Source organism: Odocoileus virginianus, chromosome 34 (genome assembly GCF_023699985.2).
Source record: "Odocoileus virginianus isolate 20LAN1187 ecotype Illinois chromosome 34, Ovbor_1.2, whole genome shotgun sequence".
In the NCBI taxonomy this organism is placed as follows: Eukaryota; Metazoa; Chordata; class Mammalia; order Artiodactyla; family Cervidae; genus Odocoileus; species Odocoileus virginianus.
Genome location: NC_069707.1, coordinates 29136260 through 29163605, shown reverse-complemented (window position 1 = coordinate 29163605; position 27346 = coordinate 29136260). Strand labels below are relative to the sequence as shown.

The 27346-nt window shown below is 45.3% G+C and overlaps 1 protein-coding gene across 1 annotated transcript; it reads right to left on the bottom strand.

Moving 5' to 3' along the window:
* Nucleotides 1–301: 301 nt before the first annotated feature.
* Nucleotides 302–26771, bottom strand: ALDH8A1 (aldehyde dehydrogenase 8 family member A1). The gene is made up of 7 exons (XM_020883165.2): nucleotides 26588–26771; nucleotides 22537–22684; nucleotides 18615–18770; nucleotides 16841–16990; nucleotides 9913–10169; nucleotides 7785–7946; nucleotides 302–1581 (listed from the first exon to the last, which is right to left on the bottom strand). The coding sequence occupies exons 1-7, from the start codon at nucleotides 26723–26725 to the stop codon at nucleotides 1129–1131; spliced, it is 1464 nt and encodes a 487-aa protein (XP_020738824.2). The 5' UTR covers nucleotides 26726–26771; the 3' UTR covers nucleotides 302–1128.
* Nucleotides 26772–27346: the final 575 nt, after the last annotated feature.

Here is a 27346-nt window from a genome sequence, read left to right as displayed (position 1 = left end):
GCCACCACGGAAGCCCTAAGGACTTCATTTTTCTGAAACACCCAAGATAAGCATGAAACGGCCAGAGATCATAGGCTACGGCGTCTGAGAGCCCTGGACTCAAGTCCTTCCTTTCCCCACATCATTTTTGGGGCCTCGAATGTGCTACTTAATGTCCGTAAATCTCAGATTTCTCCTCTGAACACCGGGAGATTCAGGACAAAAGAGCTAAGAGTATCACTGATACTTGGTAAAAAGTCTACGCTCCTAAGAGGATGAAGATAAGAATAAAGGACAATTCATCAAGAAGGTGACTGCTCGCTAAACTTGTTTAACGTTTATTGTTTCCTTTAAGATTAGTAAAGTTTTAAAACTTTTTATTTTATACTAGGGTATAGTTAACAATTCTGTGATAGCTATAGGTAGACAGCAAAGAGACTCAGCCATACAGTATTCGAAAATTTTAAGCGTCCTGAGATGCTACACTTTGAATTGGACTTGATTAGACTCCATAGTATGAAAATATCGAACAGTCCTTCTTCTGAGTTTCTTCCAAAAGTAGTCATTATTTCATTTCTCTTTGTCTTCATAAAGATATATTTAGTAGGACCTATCATATATGGTTACTCTGACAAATCCCACATAAATTACATCATCAACATTCAAAGCACCCTTGCATAATGAGGTACAGTCAATTACCAATGAGCCATGCCAGTTGCTGATGAATGGAGAGACCATTTCTGCAATCTCCCCAAAGTTAGAGATTATGGTGATGTGTTTCTCTTTGACTTTGTAGATTTTTTTTTTTTTACCATATACTTGCAAATGAGAAAAAGAAACTAATTATCTGTGAATTTTTAAGAATCGAATCAAAATGATGAAACAATGAAAACACAACTTAGGAGGAGCCCAATGTTTGTGTGGCTTCCTTTGTATGCCTTCCTATTCAGAGATCTCTTCTTTGACTCCTCACTGAAAAGAGCAAGCATCTTTTCACCAGTCGGTAACAATACTAGGTACAGAGGATAAGCTATAGAGAGAATCTTCTGCTGAGTCAAAACCTGGCTGAAATTTACGCAGGGGTTTCTTTTCACCACACCGGACGACTGAGTCTCTGCAGCCGGGCATCAGCTTCTGCGCTGGCCGAGTTCAGTGTTTAACAGTGATGGTTTTGACTTCAGTGAAGAATTCGTAAGAGTCTCTGGCTCCTTCTCTGCCCACCCCAGAACTCTTCATCCCCCCGAAAGGTAGGTTCAGCTCTCTAATGAGCCAGCAGTTGGTCCAGACCAAGCCTGACTGTAACTTCTTGGCCACCCGGTGGACACGCCCCACGCTGCCTGACCACACCGTGGCAGCCAGTCCGTATTTAACACTGTTGGCTCTTTGAATCACTTCCTCTTCACTATCAAAGGGGACGACACACGTCACCGGACCAAATATCTCTTCCTTCATGCAGCAGGACTCATCCTTAACATCTGTTATCACCGTGGGAAGCATGAAGTACCCTGCCTGATTCCTGGGGGGGAGGTTCAATGTATCCACTCCCTCACCACACAGAATTCGGGCCCCTTCCAGGCGAGCTTTCTTGATGTAACTTCTGACCTGGGCAGATAAAAGAACATAGTAACAACTTATCATTTGTCTTCACATAGCTCAGAGAAAATTCAATATTTTTCAAGCACCTAGGAAAGACATATTGGAGTAGGAAATGGCAACCACTCCAGTATTCTTGCTGGAGATCCAATGGATGAAGGAGCCTGGCAGGCTACAGTCCATGGAGTGGCAAAGAGTCGGACACAACTGAGCATGCATGCACAGGAAAGACATATACGGTTATTCCCCCCACAAAATCTAAGGGTGATTATATTGTCACTCAGCTGCTATGCTTGAGGGCAGACAAGCTCTAACCATCATCTGGCCAGTCAGCCCTCACAGGTAAGAGAAGGAGAGTTGTGTGTTTAATGTCTAAGAGCCAAGCATGTAGATAAGTGCTTTTAACACATTCTCACATAATTCTCTCAAAACTCTATTAGCTACATATTACTGTCCTCTATTTGCTGATGACATAAGTGAATCTCCTAAAGGGTACATAGCTCATACGGCTGATAAACAATAAAGCTAGAATTCTCTTTCTCCTACTCTCTTGCCCCTTTTGAAGCAGCACACTCACGTTAATTAAAAGATGCCAAGAGGCAGCATTCTGTGTGAACAGGGTGTGTGCAGGTGAGTCTCCAGAGGCCCTGCTGGATGCAGAGCCAGGACTTTCAGCAGCGATTCAAACAGAGCAAGGAATGCTCTGCCTTCAGATGATCACATGCAAGCAAAATTACACAATTCTCTCTTTGAAGCTTTTAGGATGATAAAATGTGAAGCGAAGTGTCGGTTTTCAAATTGCGAATTCATAGAATTTAGCATAGAAGGTGACTCACATGAAACTGAATTTCTTTTCTAGAGAAAATATCGCCAGATGACACAATGATATCTACACTCCTAGCTCAGAAAAACAGCCTTGTGACTGATAAAGGTGATATAAAATGGAATGAAATATTCCTCTAAGACCTTTCCTTGAGGGGGGAGAGCAGAGAATAGTCAGCGCTTAGTCATTTTGGACATAAAAATCAAAGCCTGGAGGTTGGAAGAGTGGGCTTGGGAGCCCAGCAGTGCTCTGACCTCAGGTCCTTACCAGCTGAGGGATTCAAATGCTCTCAGTCTCGGTTTCCTCATCAGAAAAATGCCATTGACTGTGCCACCTCTTTCACAGGTTCTTGCAAAGACTAAATAAGATAATATATGTAAAGTCCTTAGCGTGATACCTGACACATAGTAAAACTTCTGAAGGTCAGATGCTGCTGTCTGTGTTGATGGTGATGGTGATGATGACAGTTGAATGCATAATCTGACATTCAGGAGCTGTGAGACTTCAAGGATGTCCCCTACTCCATACATCAGTTTTCTTAACTGACAAAGGAGGACAGGAAGCTGGGTTTGGGGGAGAATGGAAGCATGTATATGTATGACTGAGTCCCTTCACTGTTCACTTGAAACTGTCACCACATTGCTAATTGGCTCTACCTCAATACAAAATGTTTTTGGTTTAAAAAAAATTAAAATAAAAGAGTGGACCTTAGTTAGACCCAAAGCTTGGCCTTACTGGGGGATAAACCCATGAACTTTGTCTGTGCTTCCTCCAGCCTCACTGCCAACGTCCAGCACTCTCTCTCTCTAGTTTCTTGCATCTTTGGGAGGCTGGCCTAGAGCCAGATTCTCCAGACAGTCAAGTAGGGGAGGATTCCAGAGAGTAAAAGCAAGAAGCACCCTGTGAAGCAGACCAGGGAGACATTCCTGCATCCCCCGAGGATAAAATCACCTGCCATTTCCCCTGCCTCCCCTGCCGTCCCTGGGAACCTGGGAAGCCACACCTGAACCTAGGAGCCCTTTGCCATATAGAGCACTCGTCACGTGCTCCAGTGGGATTCTTCTGTCACCGCCTCTCCATCTGTTGTGACAATCCCACAGAAGTAGGGTGGACACAAAGATCCCGTGGCTAAGTTGGTTTGGAGAAGATAGAGATCTACTGCAGAAGAGGAGGGTTGGAACGCCAAGAGGGCAGCCGGCCTCCCCTGGACTCGCAGCCCCCAAAGCTTCCTGGTGGGAGGTGAGCAAACACGAGGACCGGTGGAGCGTCTGCTGCCTCCTCGATCCCAGACCAAGGTTTGGCAGACTGAACCGAGAAGAATCGCAGCCTGAAAAAGAGACACATACGCTTCCCGAGCTGCTTCGCCTGGCTCCCTCTCAAAGGACAGAGACACACAGGGTCCCCTCACAAGACGTGAGCTGTCAAAGCCCCCCTCCAGGGCTTCATGTACTGAGAGACCCAAGGGCAAAGCTGCGACTCCTGGCGTCTAGGCACACATGTTCTGGGTGGAGCAGTGAGGATGGCAGGTGTCCAGGGCCCCTCTGAACCTCAGCAGGATGGTTCTGAGACTGAGTGTGTGTGGGGGTGACCACGAGCAGAGCTGAGAGATCTGCCCATGCAACCACAAAACAAGGGGAACCCCGCACTTTTGCATGCCGTAGGATAACGGAAATACCATCTGTATTGTTCTTCCCTAAAATATAAAAATAAATGGCTGATGATGAATACTATTTTTAAGTTTTTAACTGTGAAAAAATATTTTTTAACACCGCAATATCTTCCAGTAGAACCTCAGAACTTTTTGAGGTATGTGTGTGTGTATGTGTGTGTGTGAAGTCGTTCAGTCATGTCTGATTCTTTGCAACCCCATGAGGTACCCTCTTTTCAAGACGGATGTCTTAAAGGGCAGTGTGTTTGAGCTTAGCACAACCAGACTTTAAGTGGCCCCCCTCTTGACTGTCGTCATCATGAGGCATCATCCAAAGGGTGCCACAGTGTCAGGCTCTGATGCTGGGAAAGACTGAGGGCAGGAGGAGAAGGGGGAAGCAGGATGAGATGGTTGGATGGCATCGCTGACGCGACGGAAATGAGTTTGACCAGCTCCGGGAGTTGGTGATGGACAGGGAAGCCTGGTGTGCTGCAGCCCATGGGGTTGCAAAGAGTCAGACACACGACTGAGCCATTGAACACAATAGGGTCAGAAGCTGGCTTTGTTTACTCTTCTCTGAATGGAACCAGGGCTCAGTAGACAAAGGTCCTATTGCCCACGTCGGGTAGCATAGCTCACTCAGCTTGAGGCTGCTTGTTGTTGGAGAACAGAGATGCCTGGAGGAGAGCCTGTGGTCGAGTTCAGGAGGGTGTGGGGGGTGGGGGGCTAAAGAGAGGGCGGGCCCCTTTGAGCCAGCAGGAATACACTGAACATCGCAAATATTGCATTAACCCTCAGAGGAGCTACAATACAGGGAAACCCAGAAAGTCTATATTTGGTCCGAGTTCACTGTATGGGGCAAAAGGGAGAAATAATCAGAATATGGCCAAGAAAAGTCATAACTACCAATAGGAGTCTGTGAATGGTGTCGGTTCTCTCACACATACAAGACAGTTTGTGTGTGTGTGCATGCGTGCATGCACGTGCACACACATAGAGGGGCTACACGTCATTCAACTGCTACAGGAAAGTCAAATGCTTTGATTTGCTTCACTGACGTACCTCCCCTCATTGGAGAACTTAATGGTTATGACAGTGCCTAGGATAGAAAAACAGTTTCTCTGCTGAGTTGATGAAGAGAGCTTTGAGTCTCCGGTGAGTTGGTGAATTGCACAGGGGATCTTAGATGGTGCCATGGCCTGAGCTTCCCTGGTAGCTCAGACAATAAAGAATCCACCTGCAGTGTGGAAGCCCTGAGTTCAATCCCTGGGTTGGGAAGATCCCCTGAAGGAGGGCATCCAACCCACTCCAGTATTCCTGCCTGGAGAATCCCATGGACAGAGGAACCTGGTGGGCTACAGTCCATGGAGGTGCAAAGAGTTGGACACAGCTAAGCGACTAAATACAGACAGCACATGGCCTGAGCTTAATGAAAGAAGCTCCTGGAAAGGTAATTTTGCTCCACAGGAAGCAACTGGAAAGAGGCAAAAGTTATTTTACACCACTTATTTGCATGTGTTGGTTTACAGCATGGACCCCTGAGTTCAGAACAGTCAGATGAGAGAGAACCCGGGGGCCTCTTACACCAGGTGACACCCCGCTTCACAAGGTGGGACCGTCCACAGCTGTGGGTCCCCCGGGGGCACTCTGGGGACTGCTACCCGTAGGCCTGCAATCATGCAGGTGCATCTGGCTGGAGGAAGACACAGCCATGCTGGCCGGCCTCCCTTTAAATCAACGACTGCATGCTTTGTTAGTGTGACCACAAGTGATCACAGCCCCGGGGGGAGCCCTTGGAGCTGCCCCGCTGACAATACAGTCACTTCAAGTCCACTTCTCTCTCTCCTGATCTCCTTGAAGACTGTCTCAGAACTTTTTCTCCTCCTTGAAACCTTCAACACCATCTCCCCTCCTCACTTTGCTTCCTATTTTACTGAGAAAACAACAGGAGTAAGAAGAGACTGGGAAGATTGACACTACACTTTCCGACCTGTGGGCATCTGTGCTTCAAAGTACAGTGAAAGTCACAGTTCACATTAGCAAGTCTGCTGAATCTGCGTAAAGTCTCCGTCCCTCAGCACTTGACCCATGGGAGCATACTGCCACTGCCCTAGGTTGGTCTTCATTACTGTAGCTCACAATGAGACCTCTTAGCTCCAAAATTCTAGGACTTCTTGTGGGAGTCTCATCAGGAAATGGAAATGATCTTAAAGACCCAAATTCCACAAAGCTCCCAGAGAACACTTGCTTCAATGGCTTCTCCCACAAAGACCCCACAAGTCACCCCACCAGCTAAAGTCCACGTGGTTCAGACTGAATTCGCACTTCCAAAATCCCATGTGCTATCACCCAGAGGCAGAACCTCATTGCCTGAGGACTGACTGGGAACACTTACCTGTGGAAATACCTGCCACCCTCAGCCCACAACATTCTCGTCAGCTGGCCTTTGTGCTTTGACATTTGCTTTCCTCACTCCAGACTCCATGCTGACTTCCCAAGTTTATTGATGTCACGTAGGCGCTGCTTTAACTTGACTGTATTTGTGTATCTATCTGTAACATTTTCAGACTCGGTACCCAGAGACAATTTCCCACAGATCATAATTTAAAAAAAAAAAAAAGGAAGAATAGGGTAATAATTTAACAGCATTTCAAAGATGGTGCTATGCCTTGGCACTGAGTTTCTCTCCCCATAAGAATTCTTTCTGGCTTGCTTCGCTCTGTATAATGGGCTCCAGTTTCATCCATTACAGTATACTAACACATATATATGGAATTTAGAAAGATGGTAACAATAATCCTATATGCAAAACAGAAAAAGAGACTCAGATGTATAGAACAGACTTGTGGACTCTGGGAGAAGGCGAGGGTGGGATGTTTCAAGAGAACAGCATCGAAACATGTATATTATCTAGGGTGTAACAGATCACCAGCCCAGGTTGGGTGCATGAGACAAGTGCTCGGGCCTGGTGCACCGGGAAGACCCAGAGGGATCGGGTGGAGAGGGAGGTGGGAGGGGGGACTGGGATGGGGAATACATGTAAATCCATGGCTAATTCATTTCAATGTATAACAAAAACTACTGTAATGATGTAAAGTAATTAGCCTCCAACTAATAAAAATAAATGGAAAAAAAAAAGAATTCTTTCTGGACTCACAGATTTAAGAGGACAAATTAACGGTTGCCAAGGGGAAGGACCAGGGAAAGGGATAGTTAGGGAGTTTGGGATGGGCATGTACACTCTGCTGTATTTAAAACGGATAATCAACAAGGACCTGCTCTATAGATGGCCAACTCTTTGTGGCTATCCCAGGGACTGTATCCTGCCGGGCTTCTCTGTCTATGGGGTTTTCCAGGCAAGAATACTGGAATGGGTTGCCACTTTCTCCTCCAGGGGATCTTCCTGACCCAGGGATCAAACCTGGGTCTCCCACAGTGCAGGCAGATTCCTTACCATCTGAACCACCAGGGAAGCCTGGCATAGTACATGGAACATGGTTATATTCAAAGGAAAACTAACAAGGCCCTTCTGAACAGCACAGGGAACTCAGCTCAATGTCATGTGGCAGCCTGGATGGCAGAGAGCTTGGGCGAGAATGATACATGGATATGTGTGGCTGAGTCACTCTGCTCTTCACCCAAAACTGTCACAACATTGTTAATTGACTATACCCTAATATAAAATTTAAAAAAAAAAAATTAAGAATTCTTTCTGAAACTTAGACAGAGGGTTTTACTTACTTTCTCCAGATGAGCTTGACTGATCAGAGCTCCCATGTCAGCCGATGGGTCAGAAGGAATACCAACTTTCCACATTCTGGTCGCCTCTACAAACCTCTTTAAAAATTCACTATAGATGCTCCTCTGGACAAAGATTCTGCTGGTACAGAGGCAGATTTCACCCTGCCAAGAATGACTCATGAGGGCAAGGACAAGACAGGGGCTCCACTCCACGGACGGCTCCCCCTGCACCTGTGAGTGTCTGCCACGATCGGGCACTGGGCTAGATAATGGGGAACAGCGGTAAACAAGACAAAGTCCCACCATCTGGAACACAGTGTCTTGTGGGGAACGCAATAAAGCTCAATAAATAATACAACTTCAGGCCACGACCAAAACAATACAAGAAAATTAAGTTGAGGATAAGAGTAGAAATGAGTGGGGAGGGAGAACTTTTACTCCCTTTTATTAAACGGAGTCCTGGATGACACTGGTGAACAGGGAATGTTGGAACTGACCCTTGATTGATGCGAAGGAGCCGGATGGATAGAGGTACAGAATTCTCAGCAGTAAGTGTAGAGGACCTGCCAGAGAAATGAGCTTGGAGTGTGTGAGGAAAGCGAGGAAGGTGAGCGGGGCTGAGGCTGGGGGGTGGAGGCAGGGCTGGGGGTCAGAGCAACATGGGAAATACAGGCAGGAGGTGAGGAGCAAGGCAACATCATGCAGCATCTTATAGGCTCACAGGCTCACAAGGAGCTTGCATTTTATCCTCAGTATCATGAAAGGATCATGGACAGCTTTAAGCAGCAAGAAGAAGTGGTCGGGAGTTACATTTTTAAATGATCATTCTGGCAGCTGTGTGGAGAACAGAATTGGAGAAGATTGAGAGTGGGTTAGGAGAGCTTTTCAGACAGCCGGGTGAGGGGAGGCACCTTGAACCAGGTGGAATCAATGGAGATGAGAGAAGGGGAAGGAGTCCACTGAGGTCAACAGATTCTTAAAGGGGCAAAGGGGACCCCAAAAGTGTAAAGAAACTGGCAAAGGTGCTCTGAAGAAGATGCAGGATACACCTTAAAGACAGAACCAGCAGGACCTACTGGCGGGTAAGGGAGGTTTAAGGAAAAGAGGAGGTTAGAACAAGGACGAGTCCCAGATTTCTGGCCCAAGCACATGGTGGATGGTAGTCTCTTCTTCAGAATGGTGGACACAAGGCAGGAAAATCAGAGACACTGCGGGGAAAGGAGAGGGAGGGAAATCAGAAGTCCTGTTTTGTTCAGGTGAAGTTTCAGATGACACTGGCCATCCAGAGACACTGGGTGTTCCAGGGAGAGGCACCAACAGGTTTTTGAGTGAAAGGTCATCATTACTACTATTTGAGCATAACATGTGACCATTGACAAACCACATTCTGGACTTGTCAGTACTGTGTATGTATGATGGCACCTGGTCACATAAACAAATTTTTCATCACACTGATACTGGATCTTCACAACAGTTCTTCCAGTGATTAGGAAATACAAAGTTGCTCGAGGCTCCTCCATGATTTCAAGGTAAGAAACCTGCTTGAGACTGATTCAAGTATTTATTTCTAAATGTGTGAATGCATTTGAGGTTCTTTTGGGTGGGGGCAGAGAATAAAGTTTCCAAGAAATAGGACTCTTGGACAGCAAGAAAAGACTGGGGAAAGTATAAATAAAGGAATGGAGAAGCCAGAAAGCAATCATTTGGCCCATGGCTGGTCCCCCATAAAAGTTCTGAGAGCAAGAGGAGAAGAGGGCGACAGAGGATGAGAGGGTTGGATGGCATCATCAGCTCAATGGACATGAGTTTGAGCAAACTCCAGGAGATAGTGAAGCACAGGGAAGTCCATGGGGTCACAAAGCAGGGGACCTGACTGAGCAACTGAACAGCTGGAGAAGAAGAGCTTGCTAAACAGGAGCTGTGATGCCACAATGCCTCCCAGTGACATTAAGATTGAACAGACAGTCAAAAGAGTAACGCAACGCAACCATTCTCCTTTCACTGAAAGAGCCCTGCATTGACCTACTCACCCCGGTTGTCACTATGACACCACAGATGCAGTTTGGCAAGGCTACTGAGTTAAAAACAAGCAAATAACAAAGGGGGAGGAAGAAAACAGAGGACACACCTGGTTGGCAAAGCTGGACCTGACAGTGGTCGGGATGCACTCGTCCAGGTTGGCATCTTCAAAGATGATGGCAGGGTTCTTGCCCCCCAGCTCCAGCGAGAGCTTCTTGCAGTGGGGGGCACTTAGCTGTGTGATGCGCTCGGCAGTGGGCTGGCTCCCAGTGAAGGAGATGAGGGGTACGTCTGGGTGGGACACCAGGGCCTCGCCGACCCTGGGCCCCGTTCCAAACACAACATTGACCACACCTGGCGGAACACCTGGATGGGAAGCAGGACCGGTTACAGCCATTCTTCTCAGTGTGCCAAGGGCTCCAGGTTGCATAGAGTCTCCTTCAAAGTGTTTCGCTTGTGTGCTTTGTTTTGGGGGTGGTGTTTTTGGTTCTCGGCAAATTGATTGCTGTCAATGTTGTGTTAGTTTCTGTAGCTTGAATGGGGGTGGGAAGGAACGTTAAAGGTTGTCTCTAGTACAAAAAAGATCTTCGTGACCCAGATAATAACGATGCTGTGATCACTTACCTAGAGCCAGACATCCTGGAATGTGAAGTCAAGTGGGCCTTAGAAAGCATCACTATGAACAAAGCTAGTGGAGGTGATGGAATTCCACTTGAGCTATTTCAAATCCTGAAAGATGATGCTGTGAAAGTGCTGCACTCAATATGTCAGCAAATTTGGAAAACTCAGCAGTGGCCACAGGACTGGAAAAGGTCAGTTTTCATTCCAATCCCAAAGAAAGGCAATGCCAAAGAATGCTCAAACTACCGCACAATTACACTCATCTCACACGCTAGTAAAGTGATGCTCAAAATTCTCCAAGCCAGGCTTCAGCAATATATGAAGCGAGAACTTCTAGATGTTCCAGCTGGTTTTAGAAAAGGCAGAGGAACCAGAGATCAAATTGCCAACATCTGCTGGATCATTGAAAAAGCAAGAGAGTTCCAGAAAAACATCTGCTTCTGCTTGATTGACTATGCCAAAGCCTTTGACTGTGTGGATCACAATAAACTGTGGAAAATTCTTAAAGAGATGGGAATACCAGACCACCTGACCTGCCTCTTGAGAAACCTATATGCAGGTCAAGAATCAACAGTTAGAACTGGACATGGAACAACAGACTGGTTCCAAATAGGAAAAGGAGTACGTCAAGGCTGTATATTATCACCCTGCTTATTTAACTTATATGCAGAGTACATCATGAGAAATGCTGGGATGGAAGAAGCACAAGCTGGAATCAAGATGGCCAGGAGAAATATCAATAACCTCAGATATGCAGATGACACCACCCTCATGGCAGAAAGTGAAGAGGAACTAAAAAGCCTCTTGATGAAAGTGAAAGAAGACAGTGAAAAAGTTGGCTTCAAGCTCAACATTCAGAAAACTAAGATCATGGCATCCTGTCCCATCACTTCATGGCAAATAGATGGGGAAACAGTGGAAACAGTGGCTGACTTTATTTTGGGGGGCTCCAAAATCACTGCAGATGGTGACTGCAGCCATGAAATTAAAAGACGCTTACTGCTTGGAAGGAAAGTTATGACCAACCTAGATAGAATATTAAAAAGCAGAGACATTACTTTGCCAACAAAGGTCCGTCTAGTCAAGGCTATGGTTTTTCCAGTGGTCATGTATGGATGTGAGAGTTGGACTATAAAGAAACCTGAGCACCGAAGAATTGATGCTTCTGAACTGTGGTGTTGGAGAAGACGTTGAGAGTTCCTTGGACTTCAGGGAGATCCAACCAGTCCATCCTAAAGGAGATCGGTCCTGGGTGTTCATTGGAAGGACTGATGGCTGAAGTGGAAACTCCAGTACTTTGACCACCTGATGCGAAGAGTTGACTCATTGGAAAAGACCCTGATGCTGGGAAAGATTGAGGGCAGGAGAAGGGGATGACGGAAGATGTGATGGCTGGATGGCATCACCGACTCGATAGACATGAGTTTGAGTAAACTCCGGGAGTTGGTGTTGGACAGGGAGGCCTGGCATGCTGCAATTCCTGGGGTCGCAAAGAGTCAGACATTACTGAGCGACTAAACTGAACTGAACTGAATCAATAGCAAAGCAGAGATGACAGCATCCTCTCTGCCTGTATTATGCCCCCAGGTGGAATCTCTCTGGGTGCTTTGCCCTAGAAAATGCAGGGTTAAACGGCCTACATAATTCATTCCAGAGTATTGACTAAGCCTCAGGGGCTGAGGATGCAGAGATACCCTCGGGCAGGTCAGGCCCTGTGAGAGAGGTGAGCAAAGGTTAAGTGCAGGGCGTATTCACACTGCAGAAGCCAGAGAAGAGAGAGGCTATCTCCCTAGGAGAGAGAGGGAGGGTCCCCAGGGAAGGTGACTTTTGAGTTGAAGGTCCTGTTCCCCATGATCTGGATGCACCATCACCCTCTAAGACTGAGTGTCCAAGAACACCCCCAAGTAGGTGCTCCAGGCTTTTCTATTACAAAAACTCACTGCCCTAAATCTACATGTATTCATTATGTGTTTTATGGCTTTACCTGTTCATTGCACATCCCACTAGAAAGGGCACCAGCCAAGGGCAGACATGGGTCTGTGTTTTGCCCTCTGTTGTACCCCTTGTGCCATGGCCTACTTTGCCAGATAGAATGAATACTCAATTAAAAAAAAAAATCTTTTTTTGGCCAGGCTATCAGTATATGGGATCTTAGTTCCCCAAACAGGGATCGAACTTGGCACCCACTGCATTTGACATGCAGGGTCTTAACCACCAGACCGCCAGGGAAATCCCTAGAAAAATATTTTTAATGCATCAAATTTAAAATAGATCAATGAGAAAAGAAGATATAATGCTACATATATATGTTATTAAAATAATTTTAGCAATAATAAAAATAAAAATGTAAAGAGATGATAGCAGTAAATGCTCACATTTATTGGGTGCTCACTGTGAATCACTGTAACTATAAGTGGGTTACACCCTTTAGATCTCCCAATAGCTCTGTGAGGTACATCATATTAATATCCTCACATCACCCATGAGACTATTGAGGCAAAGTGAGGTTAAATAAGAGCTTCCCAGGTGGTGCTAGTGGTAGAGAACCCACCTGCCAATGCAGGAGTCATAAGAGATTCAGGTTTAATCCCGGGGTTAAATAACAACCAATAGAAGGCAAAACTAGGTGTTGGTTAGTAAGTAACTGTTAAGTCAATGAATGCATGGATGTGCACCATATCCAATTCAGAAAAGTTTCCTGACTTTGGGAAGATTTAAGTGTTCAGAAAAAAAAATCTATGTGCCATCGATTGCGTCCAGGAAACTTTTAGGGTTTGCCTGGAGATAGCTGAGTATATTCCCTGTGTTTGCAGGTTTGAACAACAGGAGATGCAGAAATGCTCTTTAGTAAGCTAACTGCTCTCTCGCTCCTCTCACTGTTCCCTTGCTCTGACTTAGACAATACTCTCTTGGATTAAAATTACCTCTTCAAGAATATGCTCTTAAGGTACACACGATAAGTCCTCACTGATGATCCAGGATCACCGAGAAGCCCTTCCCTCAGAGCGCAGCCTTCACAGTACCACCTCGAGGCCCTATCCAGGTGAGCCCCCAAGGAGGCAGTGGTCTGGCAGAGTCTCCCTCTGATGGCCCCACCTCTGCATTCAGCCTGCACACTTGTTTGAAATCCAGCTCAAGTGCATCCTGGATCATAAACACCATATGAGAACAGCTGGGCCATGGCTTGGGCCAAAGAGGAGGTGTGAGGGGGAGGTCCTGCCAGCTGATGATGGGGGAAACAGGGAGAAAGTTTCCCATCATTCACGTCCTCGTGAGTCCTGCATCTCCATTGCTATCAAGCTTGTGGATATTTGCCTGGTATTCAAATGGACAGTTGAGAGCCAGAGAATGTGGACTGTTGGCCTTTATGAATCCTGAAGGCAAAAAAAATAGCTCAAATCACTTCTAATGCTTATTTTAGCATTTTTTAAAAGGGTGAGAGAAAACATAGAAATACCACATATTTATCATCACAGGAAAATGAGCTCATTTCAGCAGGCAGAGTGCCTTCTACACCACAGAATTTACATTTTGATTACATTTCCCTGAACTCCAGTGTTAATAAATTGAATTAGGTATCTAGTGGCTTGTATTTCTCAAAACCATTTTGCCATTTGATCCAGATATTAATGAAATTTTTCTAGAGACATTCACCTTTTACCCTTAAGAGATTCTGGTTATAAGACAGGGAAGACAGTTTAATTGGCAAATAACAATTCACCAAAACTCAGAGTAGGTGGCTAAGAGACAGCAAAGCGAAGGGAGGCCTGCCAGTGCCAGGATATGGCTGGATGGTGACAAGGAAAATTTTAAGCTTAAATAGAGCAGAACAAAAATTAACAGGAAGGGCCAGAAATCTACCACCAGTGGCCACTTCAAGAATGAGGGCAAACATTTGGTGCACCCAAGATAAGACTTGCAAAGAGGTATTCATGGTGTACTTCAAAACATCTTAAATGATTTTTTATTTCAAAGGAAGTTCATCTTCCAAGTCTGTTTGAACACTCAGGACTAGAGGAGCTAGATCTTGCAATATCCAGACTGCATTAGCAGGTGGTTTTAGCTTTCTTACACAGCTAGAAGTTTCTCTCAGAGTGCTCTAAGCAGAATTAAGTAGATGAGGTTGACACCCCTATCCCAGTGGAGAAACTGAGGGCTCACGTCAGGTGTGACTAGATCATCACACTCCCAGTATTTGCTGGAGGAGGAGAGTTGGGCACAAGCCAGCCCAGAGGGGGAGGGAGGGAAGGAGCATCTTGGTATAACAGGTTTATTCACCCATAGGAATGAGTGCAATGCTGTGCGAATAAATGGAAACATTAAACCGTCATGCAGACTGGGTTCTGGGTTATTTGAAAGGGGAGGGTGGTCAGACAAGAGCGATCCTCACAGATCAAGACATAGATGATTTTAGGACAGAGAAGCCTCCGGGATGCAGCTCTGTAGTCCCTCCCCACCTCCTCAGCATCCTCCCAACACTGGATGCAGCAGACCAGAGGCCCCGCTTCTGTCTCACATCAAGGAACCACTGGCAAGAGACAAGGAAGAAACCCCTTGGACCTTTGTAGATACTAGAGACTCAAGGGATAGAACAAGGTCACCTTTGTAAGGAAAGCATGACACATTCTGGGACGCAAAGAAGCTAAGGGTGTCCACTTCATCCTTACCAGTTTAGTAAGGATGTTTCCAAAGGTCCAGAGCAGCCATTGACGTCAACCCAGAGACTTTGGCTGGGCAGCCTCTTTCCTTCATAGGATAGGAGGCCCCATGAATTTCCCTAAAGAGGCACCATCTAAGCTGTCATCTATACCCTGGAGTAAGGAACTGGCTCAGTTATCCTGGAAGCCAACACGTTATGTTTTTGCTTTGAGAGCAAAGGTGTTCAGGACAGAGAGACAGGCTTTTAGCAACCTGCCCCCTCTATGGACGTGAGCGAGCGGGGAAGCATCTTCTCTGGGGGCTGGAAGGAAGCGGGCACAGCAGGGCCCGAGAGAAGCCCTGCTCCCCCCCCACCAGCTGCAGGTCATTCCAGCCCGTAGACGTGAGCTCAGGGCCTCGCAGTGAGGGGCTTCCTCGTGGGTTACAAGCTAGAGTCTCCTGCCTGTGACCTTCCAACCCTGGCCCGGTGTCGGCTCCACACTCCAGAATGAAGCCAGGAACGCACGTGGCCATTAAACCATCAGCAAGAGAAAGACAGGAGCCATAGCGCATCATTGTCCGCGAGGTAGTGGGTCCCAACGCAGGGAAAACGAGGGGGTGTCTATTCGACTCTCTTGAAAACGGGCTGCTTCTCCCAGGCATTTTGTACCTACGCAAATCAGAGTGGTATCTAGCAATATTTCCTTTTCATCAAGATCCACTCGTGGTGCCAAGGCAGGATTTAAAGTGATGACTGGAGACACCGTCTGGGGCAGGCTGGGGGCGGATTCGGTCGGGCTCCCTAGCCAGCCGCCAAGCCGCTGTCCTGCGCTCCTTCCGTGGAGCCCCGCAGGGAGCGCTGTCCCACAGCGGCGCGTTCCGGGCAAGGATAAAGGCAGCGGCCGGAGCCAAAGCCCATGGATCCGCTCAGAAGAGGGGATTTCACTGCTCAGAAGAGGTTAAGGAAGACGAATAACCAAAGATGTCCCTGGGATCTACCCAGCAGATTTCTGTTCAGAACAACTTTTCAGATGTCCGTGGCCCCAGACATAGAGAACCAATGTATGGACCCAGGAGGGAACGGGAGGGTGGGGTGAATTAGGAGATTGGGACTGACTGCACACCCTCAGTCACCACGTCTAACTCTTTGGGACCCCGTGGACTGAAGCCTGCCAGGCTCCTCGGTCCATGAGGCTTCTCCAGGTACAAATATTGGAAAGTGTTGCCATTTCCCTCTCCAATGGAAACACCACTATGTATAAAACAGATATACTGAGAACCTGCTATACAACACAAGGAGTCTACTCAGCCCTGTGGTGACCTAAACGGGAAGCAACTCTAAAACGGAGGAGACGTGTGGGTGTGTATGTATGAGGCTTCCCTGATGGCTCAGAGGATAAAGCATCTGCCTACAATGCAGGAGACTTGGGGTCGATCCCTGGGTCGGGAAGATCCTCTGGAGAAGGACGTGGCAACCCACTCCAGTGCTATTGCCTGGAAAATCCCATGGACGGAGGAGCCTGGTGGGCTGCAGTCCACGGGGTCGCACAGAGTCGGACACGGTTGAGCGGCTTCCCTTTGACTATGTACACGTGTATCTGATTCACTTTTCCGTACAGTGAAACCAACATGACATTGCAAAGTGACTATACTCCCATAAATTTTTTTTTTTTCATTATTTTAAAAATGTCAGTAACCCTACAGTAGCCGAAACCTACAAAACGTTCATCTCCAAAGCCAATCATGTGCCTCTCCTCTGACACCCTAACGCTGATTACCTGCTTTCTCCAGGAGTCTGCACATCATCCACGCGGTCACGGAAGTCAGCTCGCTGGGCTTAGCTATCACTGTGTTGCCAGCCGCGATCGCTGGAGCGATCTTCCAGGTCAGCAGATAGAGGGGCAGATTCCAGGGACTGATCAGAGCCGCTAACAGAGGAGAAGAGAAGCATCGCCAGCAATGACACCCTTCAGAGATGGGCCAGACACGCTTTACTAATGAAAACTCCTTCGTGCTACACCAAATGTCAGCTTGCTCTTCCAAAATCCCAATCGTGTGTAGAATTTCAATGCTTCAAAAAATTCCACAAAAGAATCTCCAGTTTTTTGTAGAATTTCTATAGAATTTCAGAGAAATAAGTCTAAAATATATTACAGGCAGCCATACCTTTAAAACTATAATCAATACAGCTTACTCTTTTCTTGATGACTCTCAATCATATTTATGAACAACAACAATATAAGTACCAGGGCTAAAACACTGTCACCTCTCCCCAAACAGTCTCAGAATGTGATCAGTTTTGAGGTTTGTAGGCTGATCTTTGCACTGTCTCAACAATCTTTTTTTATCTTTAAATGGTCTATTTAAAGATATTTAAAGGCACTATTTCTTCTAAATTTTTCCACCTGTTTTTCTAATTGGTTGTGGATTGAGACATAAGATCTTAAATTGTTCACAATTATTTGTAATAAATAAGAGCAAATAAGTCCTGAGATATGAAATCCATTTTAGCTAACCCAGGGAATTTTTTAATAAATAAATTATCTCTAGGTTCTCACCTGTATCCTAACCAGATAGGTTTGCTGGCTAAGTAACATCTATAACATTTAGAATGTGTCTTCATGTAATATTCTGAAGCCATCCAGACTTCCGACCACAAAATGCATAAAAATAAAACCCACATTATGAATAAATAAATGGAGTCACTTTATTTTATACTCTACCCTCAAACCTGAGCTATGGAAGTAAACATGGTTTATATATTATTAAATTTCCCACTGAAAAATCTGCTCTTCAGGGAGTAAGAGAATATTTTTGCAGCATAATGTATTAGTATACTTCTTAGAAGGATACTAAAGTTTTGTTATAGTGCCTTGAAAATGTTATTTCCAAAGGGTTCAGATAATCAAAGTGGCAAAATGTCCCATTTTATTTTCTTTAACTTATCTTCTGTTCTCCTATCATAAAATGGAACTAGTGAAATACGGACAGTTGATGGTTTTTTCTCACAGGAAACAGTGACATCTAGTGGACATGTTGAGTCATTGCCTATATTTCTGAAGTGCAGGAACCACAGAAATAAGAGATAATACAGTCAAGGCTTATTTATCACAGTACCAGGCACTGTTCTAAGTGCTCTACATCTATTAACTTATACAATTCACATACAACATATATAGACAAAATTAAACTATTCTCCCGGTTTCCAGATAACAATACTGAAGCACACAAAAGTGACACTTACCCCACTATGATTTTAACTGCACTATTTTCCTGAAAGTATTTTTTTTTTAATTACAAGGAACAAAAAGTCCTGGTTTATGAATTTATTCTCAGTGTCATTCCTTTCCCTGTGATTCCTCAAGAACAATGTAGGGATAAGTAGGGAATTTGACACAAACAAACTAGATTTAGATTTTTAAGGTCGTCAATTAAATTTCAGATAAAGCAGAAGTTTCTTTTTTAAAGCCTGTCCCCTTAGGTCACTTCTGCAGGGCTGACCCAGCATCTCCACGTGCCACTGCGGCCCGACTGTCATTGCACGGCACCTACCGATGCCCACAGGGGCCCGCACTGTGTAATGCAGACAGCCCAAGTGGTCCATCTGCGTGCATTCAGACGTGTGGTGCAGGATGGAGGAGGCGAAGAACCGGAAGTTCTGCACAGCCCGGGGAATGTCCATGGTTCTCGCCAGGGTTATGGTTTTCCCTGTAAGACGTCAACAGCAGAAGGCTCTGTCAGTGCACTTCACCTCGAGCCTGGAGGGGACAGTCCCGCACACATATCCCAGCTCCCTCTGAAGCAGCTTCTGTTCCTTCCAGCCTGGGATGGGCATTGCTTGATGACAGAGAGTGTTGATCATGGTTTAATAAGACTGAGAAATAATTAGATGTAAGATTATAAGATGAAGTAGAAATGGTTAGAATTGAGTCAAATAATCTTTGCTTATTAGACTGAACGATTCATAGCTATCATCATTCCAGATGTTACCACTTCACCCGATCCAGCTCTTTCAATTCAGAATCACCAAGCTTTGGACACGCTGCAGAGGGGTTGGAATAGTGGGTGTTAAGAGAGCTGTGTTTGCACATCACCAAGAAACATGCGATGATATTAATTAACTCCTCAGCACACAGTGGAGCCATTAAGATGAACATGTGGCAGAACGCTGATGGGTACCACCAGAGGATGCTGTGTGGCCCTTGCTCACCATCACGGGCCCCACACACTTCCTAGACACACACCTGAATTGTCCCTTAGTTATCTTTAGTGATGCTAGGAGACTCTGCCATGTCAGGAAGCATTTTCTACTTAGGGGTTTGGAGTCAAGCTGCTTTCTAACTTTAGGCCACTTTATAGCACACATATACATATATACATACGTACATACATACATGTAGGGCTTCCCAGGTGGCACTAGTGGTAAAGAACCTGCCTGCCAATGCAGGAGACTTTAAGAGACACAGGTTCGATCCCTGGATTGGGAAGATCCCCTGGAGGAGGGCGTGGCAACCTACTCCAGTATTCATGCCTGGAGAATCCCATGGACGGAGGAATCCGGTGGGCTATGGTCTATAGGGTTGCAAAGTCGAACACAACTGAAGCAACTTAGCATCGGCGTACATATACATATATATACATACATGTATATACTAACATATCTTTACAAAGATTTGCAGACGTTTAGCCCATTACAATGACTTCTGGGAAGCAGTTTAAAAAATTGGGAAATTGTGTTGGGAGTGGAACAGTGACTGACATGTTGGAAATCTTTCTGCATTACTTGACGGTGTGCCCTTCAAATTATCTTTGCTTTTAGGAAACAAACTTGGGTTACCAAAGGGAAAAGGAGGGGAAAGAGATAAATTAGGAGCTTGGATAACATATACACACTACTATATATAAAAGAGATCACCAACAAAGACCTCCTGTAGGGTACAGGGGACTATACTCAATATCTTATAATAACCTATAAATGGAAAGAATCTGAAAAAGAATACATATATACACACACACAGAGAGACTCTTGAGAGTCCCTTGGTCTGCAAGGAATCAAACCAGTCAATCCAAAAGGAAATCAGTGCTGAATATTCACTGGAAGAACTGATGTTGAAGCTGAAGCTCTAGTACTCTTGCCACCTGGATGCGAAGAGTGACTATTGAGAAAAGACCCTGATGCTGGGAAAGATTAACGGCAGGAGGAGGAGGAGGAGAACACAGAGGAGATGGTTGGACAGCATCACCGACTGAATGGACACGAGCTGTGAGCAAGCTCCAGCAGATGGTGAAGGACAGGGAAGCCTAGCATGCTGCAGTTCATGGGGTCGCAAGGAGTCAGACATGACTGAGCAGCTGAACAACTAATACACACACAGACAGACAGACAGACAGACACAGACAGACACACAGACATAGACACACAGACACAGACACACACACACACACACACACACACACAGACACACACAGACACACAGACACACACACACAGACAGACACACACAGACACACACACACACACACACACACACAGACACACACACACACACACACACACACACACACAGACACACAGACACACACACACACACACACACACAGACACACAGACACACAATACACACAGACACACACAGACACACACAGACACACACACACAGACACACACACACACACAGACACACAGACACACACACAGACAGAAACACACACACAGACACACAGAGACACACAGAGACACAGACACACACACACAGACAGAAACACACACACAGACACACAGAGACACACAGACAAACACACACACACATACAGACACACACACAGACACACACACAGACACACACACACAGACAGAAATACACACACACACAGATACACACACACAGAGACACACAGACACACACACACAGACACACACACAGACACACACACAGACAGAAATACACACACACAGACACACACACACAGACACAGACAGAAATACACACAGATACACACACAGACAGAAACACACACACAGACAGAAATACACACACACAGACACACACACACAGACACAGACAGAAATACACACAGATACACACACAGACAGAAACACACACACAGACACACAGACACACACACACAAACACACACAGACAAATACACAGACACACACACACATAGATACACACAGAAACACAGACACATACACACACACAGACACACACAGAAACACACACAGCCACACACATACACAGACACACACAGACACACACACAAAGACACACACATAGACACATACACACACAGACACACACAGACACACAGACACAGGCACACACACAGACACACACACACATATGCTTCCCTGGTGGCTCAGGGGGTAGAGTCTGCCTGCAATGGGTTCCATCCCTGGTTCGGGAAGATCCCCTGGTTCGGGAGGAGGGCATGGCAACCTACTCCAGTATTCTTGCCTGGAGAATTTCATGGACAGAGGAGCATAGCAGGCTATAGTCCATGGGGTTGCAAAGAGTCAGACATGACTGAGCAACCAACACACACACACACACACACACACACACACACGACAATCTGCAGCACAGTCACACATTTACATAGACGGTATGTCTACATTTATAGAGGGGTATAACTGAATCACTGTGTTGTACCCCTGAAACCAACACAAAGTTTTAGATCAACTGTACTTCAATTTTTGTTTGTTTTGTTTGCTTCTGACTTTCTATTTTACACTGGCGTAAAGCCGACTGATGATGTTGTGATAATTTTAGGCACACAGCAGAGCCATTCAGCCCCTACATACACATGTATCCATTCTCCTCCAAACTCCCCTCTCATCCAGGCTGAACATAACATTGAGCAGAGTTCCCTGTGCTATACCATAGGTCCTTGATGGTTTTCATTTTAAATGCAGCAGTGCAACTATACTTCAATTTAAAAATATAATAAAGAAACAAATGAATAATGCAGTAAAAAAAAAAGAAGAGACAACATTTTTTTTTTGTTTGAAACTCTCTATTTAGAACTGGTGGAGGGCTGCACTCTCAGCCTTCACGTTCTACCCCTCTCCCCAGATCCGTAGTTCCTTCCACCAACAGTGTGTTTATTTCCCTGCCTCTGGAACTCGGGTTCAGCCTTGACTTGCTCTGACCATCAGAAGGAGGCAGAAGTGGGCCAGTTGCAAGCCTCAGCCTTCAGAGGCCTCGGCTGGTCAGGCTTTCCAAGCTCTACCACGGCCCTGAGAAGCACGGGGTGGGCGGGCCTGATGGGCCCACAGGGGGCAGGAGAAGAAAGAGTCCCAAGTTCCATTCATAAGGGTAAGAGGCAAAAGATCCCCTGACAACTCGGAAGGAGGGTGTGAACAGGCAGCATCTGAGGAAGCGCATTTCCATACGGGACGGGGCACTCATCCTGGCTCCACCAGAGGGCGGGCGGGAGAGAGAGGGAAGAGGCCGGCACAGACCCCCCTCACCTTGGTCCTTGCACTCGGCCTGGGCCAGCTCCTCCAGGGACTGTTCCAGCAAGTCGGCCAGCCGCTGCAGCACCTGTGAGCGCTCCTGGGGGCTCCGGGAGGACCAGCCCGGAAAAGCTGCTCTGGCAGCCTCCACCGCAGCTTCGACCTTGCAGGAGCAAACAGAAGAGGTCACCTTACCCTGTTGCTCTCGAGGAGCAGAAGCTAAGAGCTTCCAGTAGTCATGTACAGATGTGAGAGTTGGATCCTAAAGAAGGCTGAGCGCCAAAGAATTGATGCTTTCAAATTGTGGTGCTGGAGAAGACTCTTAAGAGTCCCCTGGACAGCAAGGAGATCAAACCAGTCAATCCTAAAGGAAATCAATCCTGAATATTCACTGGAAGGACTGATGTTGAAGCTCCAATGCTTTGGCCACCTGATGTGAAGAGCTGATTCATTAGAAAAGATCCTCCTGATACTGGGAAAGATTGAGGGCAGGAGGAGAAGGGGATGACAGAGAAGGAGATGGTTGGATGGCATTACTGACTCAATGGCCATGAGTTTGAGCAAGCTCCAGGAGATGGTGAAGGACAGGGAAGCCTGGCATGCTGCAGTCCACGGGGTTGCAAATAGCCGGACACGACTGAGCAACTGAACAACCACTCGAGGGTTGGATGAGTCCAGAACCCAGGTCTGTATATATCTCACTTTTTTTCTGCCTACTTCCAAATATTTGACACTCTGCAGTGCTGAGTTGCCCATGAAGTGCTGTCTACTTAACCAGCAAAGCAGGGCACCATGAAAAAACCCCAAATCCTCCATTTCAATCCAGTTATCCAGAATGTGGTGATAATTGAAAGAAGCTACTTCAATAGCTGGTATACGTTTTCAGTAATTTCAAAATACAGAAGTTTTTGAATATCATATGAGAGAGGAAACTTAAGGGTGTACTGAATCTCTAAACTCCTAAAGAAGTTTTGACATACTTGATAAAGTCTAAAAGTTTGAAATCACATCCCAGACTGTCATTCTGACTTGGAATGACTAGCCATATTAGTTACATATTGAATATTTTTTATATATAAAGGAAGGTGCTAAACGCTTTGCACAAATTATTTCATTAAACCCCCTTTGAAGTTCTGTAACATGAGTATTGTTAAGCCCATTTTACAGATGAACAAACTGAAGCACAGAGAGCTCAAGTAACTTGCCAGAGGTCACACAGCTCATAAGTGGCAGAATCAGGATGTAAACCCAGGTCTTTGTAGTTCCCAAGACCACAGCTGGCCTGCTAGCATAACTGTGGCATAACCACAGTCCCGGCCTCTGCCTGGCTCCACCCAGTGGAAGGGTCTTCTGTTGGAGAAGAATTTGAACAGATGGCTTGAGGACTGGGTTTTAGAGTTAAATCCAAAGCAAACAATGAATGGGAAGATATGAGCAAGGCCAGTTCTTACAGGTGGAATAAATTATCAGGGCATCTTCTGCCCCTCCAGGGCTCCCCTGGTGGTTCAGTCAGTGAAGAGTCCACCTGCAATGCAGGAGGCCACTTACAATGCAAAAGATCTGAGTTCGATCCCTGGGTCTTGAAGATCCCCTGGAGAAGGAAATGGCCACCCACTCCAGTATTCTTGCCTGGAGAATCCCATGGACAGAGGAGCCTGGCAGGCTACAGTCCATGGGGTCACAAAGAGTTGGACATGACTGAGCAGCCAAACCACTGCTGCCTTTCTCCTCTCTTAAAATTGACTGAGGCATCATTATACAACTTGTGACTGTCGTTATCACTCACATTTTGCTTCCCTGGGTTTTTGTTCCAATCCTGTGTATGTTATAAAGGCAAGTTTATTTCTGTAAAATTTTCAAAAATGACGCATTGTGAAATTCGGAGTGAAGAAAAACTTCTTAGTGAATTTTAGACAGCTACTTTGTCTGACTGTGTCTCAGAAGATGACAGTTCTGAGAATATAGTTCTGATTCAGATGACAATCAGAGGGACAATTCAGTTGCCCTCTCACTCCAAATCTGATCTACATGCCTTCCTGTTTTCTTTATGTAAACAAGGTCACTTTCAGATAAGCTAAAGGTATAAAAAATGATTCTCATCTTAATTATAAGTTTCTGGGAATTGGATGGTTTCACCTCAAAAACCAAATCTCAAATCTCCACCAGAAGCTGTAGCCTCAGGGACACCCTACTGCTAGCCAACAAGAGGAGACTGAATGTCAAATCTAGTCTTCCTCCAATTGTCCATGTAAAACTCTGATCTTTTTGAAAAGCAGAAAATTCAAGTCCAGTCATATTTTCTAAGTTGTCTTCGGTCACATGTACAGAACATGTGTTGATCCACTATATACAATAATAACAGCAAAAGCTAATACTTGGAAAGCTTTTACCGATGCTAGACACAAAGAGCTCTACATATGTTAGTGTGTTTAGATGTTATTATGATGCCCATTTTATAGATAAAGAGACTGAGGCACAGGGAGGCTCAGCTCTGAGTTCAGACCATACATAGTAAGTGGTGCGGCGGATCTTTGAAGCCAGGCAGTCGAACCCAATCTGTGCTTATGAATGCAACACTACAGTGCAAATGCTCCCAAAGTGGGTGCCTGTGTGTGTGTATGTGTGATCACTGATACAAGCACGTTGTCATCCGTAAAATAAGGATGATGATAGAGTCTCATTTATAGGTGTTACAATGCTGATTTGGGACAATTTTTGTTCCACGGCTTAGTGAACGCACAGCACAAGGCAAATGCTGAAAGAGCATGAGCCCGTTGGCAGACCGCAGCTCTTTCTGTGAGTGACTTTTGGGGGACACTGGGCTTGTAGCTTGCATGACAACCACATTCTTCAAGCCAGAAAAACATGAGATTTGTGTGATCAGATGCAATGTTTGCAAGCTAGATTACTGGGAAATCCAAAATATACATTCCTCTACTGGCCAGTGTACTGATCCCTCTCTCTCTCATCTGAAAGGGCTGAGTCATTAGCTGCAGAAAAGATTTCACCTGAATTTGATGTACTTGTCATTTTTCACTTTATTTCAGAAAGGACTCAGACAGAGAGGCCTGGCAAACACAAAGCTGGATTTTCCCCATGTAATCCCAGGTCATTTTGAAACAGATAAAACTATGGGTTACAGTTTAACCAACAAATTAGCCAATATTTGCAAACTTTAATCCAGAAGTCTAAAGGTTTTTTTTAATACAAGACAGATTTACAATATTATTAACAATAGAGAAAAATACCTTAACCCTTTTTTTAAAAAATGCCTTGCATATACTACTTATCTGTTAATATATATAAAGACTATATTTATCTTTTAAATAATCTAGTTCTTTGTGCTTTACAAAATAAATTAAAATCTATTAGGCTTTAGATGAGTATACATTCATCAGCCACATTTATCACCTCAAATATATTTATTTTCTCAGTGCAATGAGATACTAATCAAATAGATCTTAAATATCTTACAAAACTCTTGAATAATATTAATTCTACATCACTGAAAAAAGTTTTAACGTGTGTGTGTTTCCTTTGAGTAAGAAAAAGTAATGTTAAATTTAACTCCAAAAATATGTAGGAATTTGATTCTGTATTTCATCATTCAAATGACTGTTTTTTACTTTATTAGATCATTTGAAGATATGAAGAATTACTAGAGGATAAGCTAAAATAAATCCCTGGGTTCAAAAATTTTGTTTATTTTAGTGAAGTAACACGTTTCCTGGAAATCCATGAATATAGTGGCAAATTCAGCCAAACTTGATCGAGAAAGGGAGCACTTAGTAATATGATAATTCTTACAAATACTACTTTTTACTAGCAGCCACTTTGGAATGTCTGAGAGTTGTGGCTCTGTGTGAGGTTATCTAGATTATTAGTCACTTCTGCATATGATCTGTTCCACACATCGTATATACCCAGCTACAAAATAAACCTTCTTAGAACTAAAAATCTTCCTTCGGCTAACATTTAGCAATCCCCTTTGCTCCGCGAAAATTCAGTACCATAGGTCACTGCCAGGCTAAGCAGATTTCAGTCTCCTCCAACTGAACGTACTCACCTCTTCTTCCCCACTGTCTGGCACGTGGCAGTACACTTCCCCTGTGGAGGGATCATAGGAATCTAGGTATGAGCTACAAGGTAAAAATTTTCCACCTATGAAGTTTTCCAGCATCAAAAGGCCCCCTCTTCCAGCCATGCTAAAGGCTTTGCCGGGTGAGGTTACCGCCGCCCACTCCCTGACTCCCGACTTGGTCTCCTCCTCACTTCCGGCCCCAGGGCCTCATCTGCCAATCACTGAAAGTGGGCGGCAACCTTACAGTCTGAGAGCATTTCCGTCTCTGAGATTTGAATGAAGAGTTCCCGAATATGTCACAGCTGACCAGGACATTATGACAAATGGATAATAAAAATATATTAAAGTAGCATCAGCTATGGGTTCACGATCCTTCAAAATGGTCAAAAGGCATCTGTCTGTATGATGTTATTGGGTGCCAGGCCCTGAGGCAGGCCGTTTACATGAGTTTACTCATTTGTTCCACACAACAACCTGTAGAAAGCAAATTTCCTCTCTTTTGTAGAAAAGCCAGCTTCGGAGAAGTCCAAAATGGCATGGTTGGTAAGGGTAAACAGTCACTTTGTCTCCAAGCGGCCTGCGTTTTCCTCAGTACGCCCGTCACTGCCTTCACCAGCAGAGGCGGTTGAGGGCAGACTCTCTTTCCATCACCCGCCATCTTCTCCCTTGACTATCTTGTCACTACACTGTCCATCCTGAAAACAGGGTGGTCGCTGCAGTGACATCTTCCCAGACGTGCTATGA

Coding starts and splice junctions, on each gene's coding strand:
- ALDH8A1 (XM_020883165.2), bottom strand. CDS start 26,725: ATGGCTGGAAGAGGGGGCCTTTTGATGCTGGAAAACTTCATAGGTGGA. Junction 16,991..18,614: donor GCGGGCCCCTGTGGGCATCG/GTAGGTGCCGTG, acceptor CTCCTCTGTTAG/CGGCTCTGATCAGTCCCTGG. Junction 1,582..7,784: donor GTCAAGCTCATCTGGAGAAA/GTAAGTAAAACC, acceptor TTATCTGCCCAG/GTCAGAAGTTACATCAAGAA.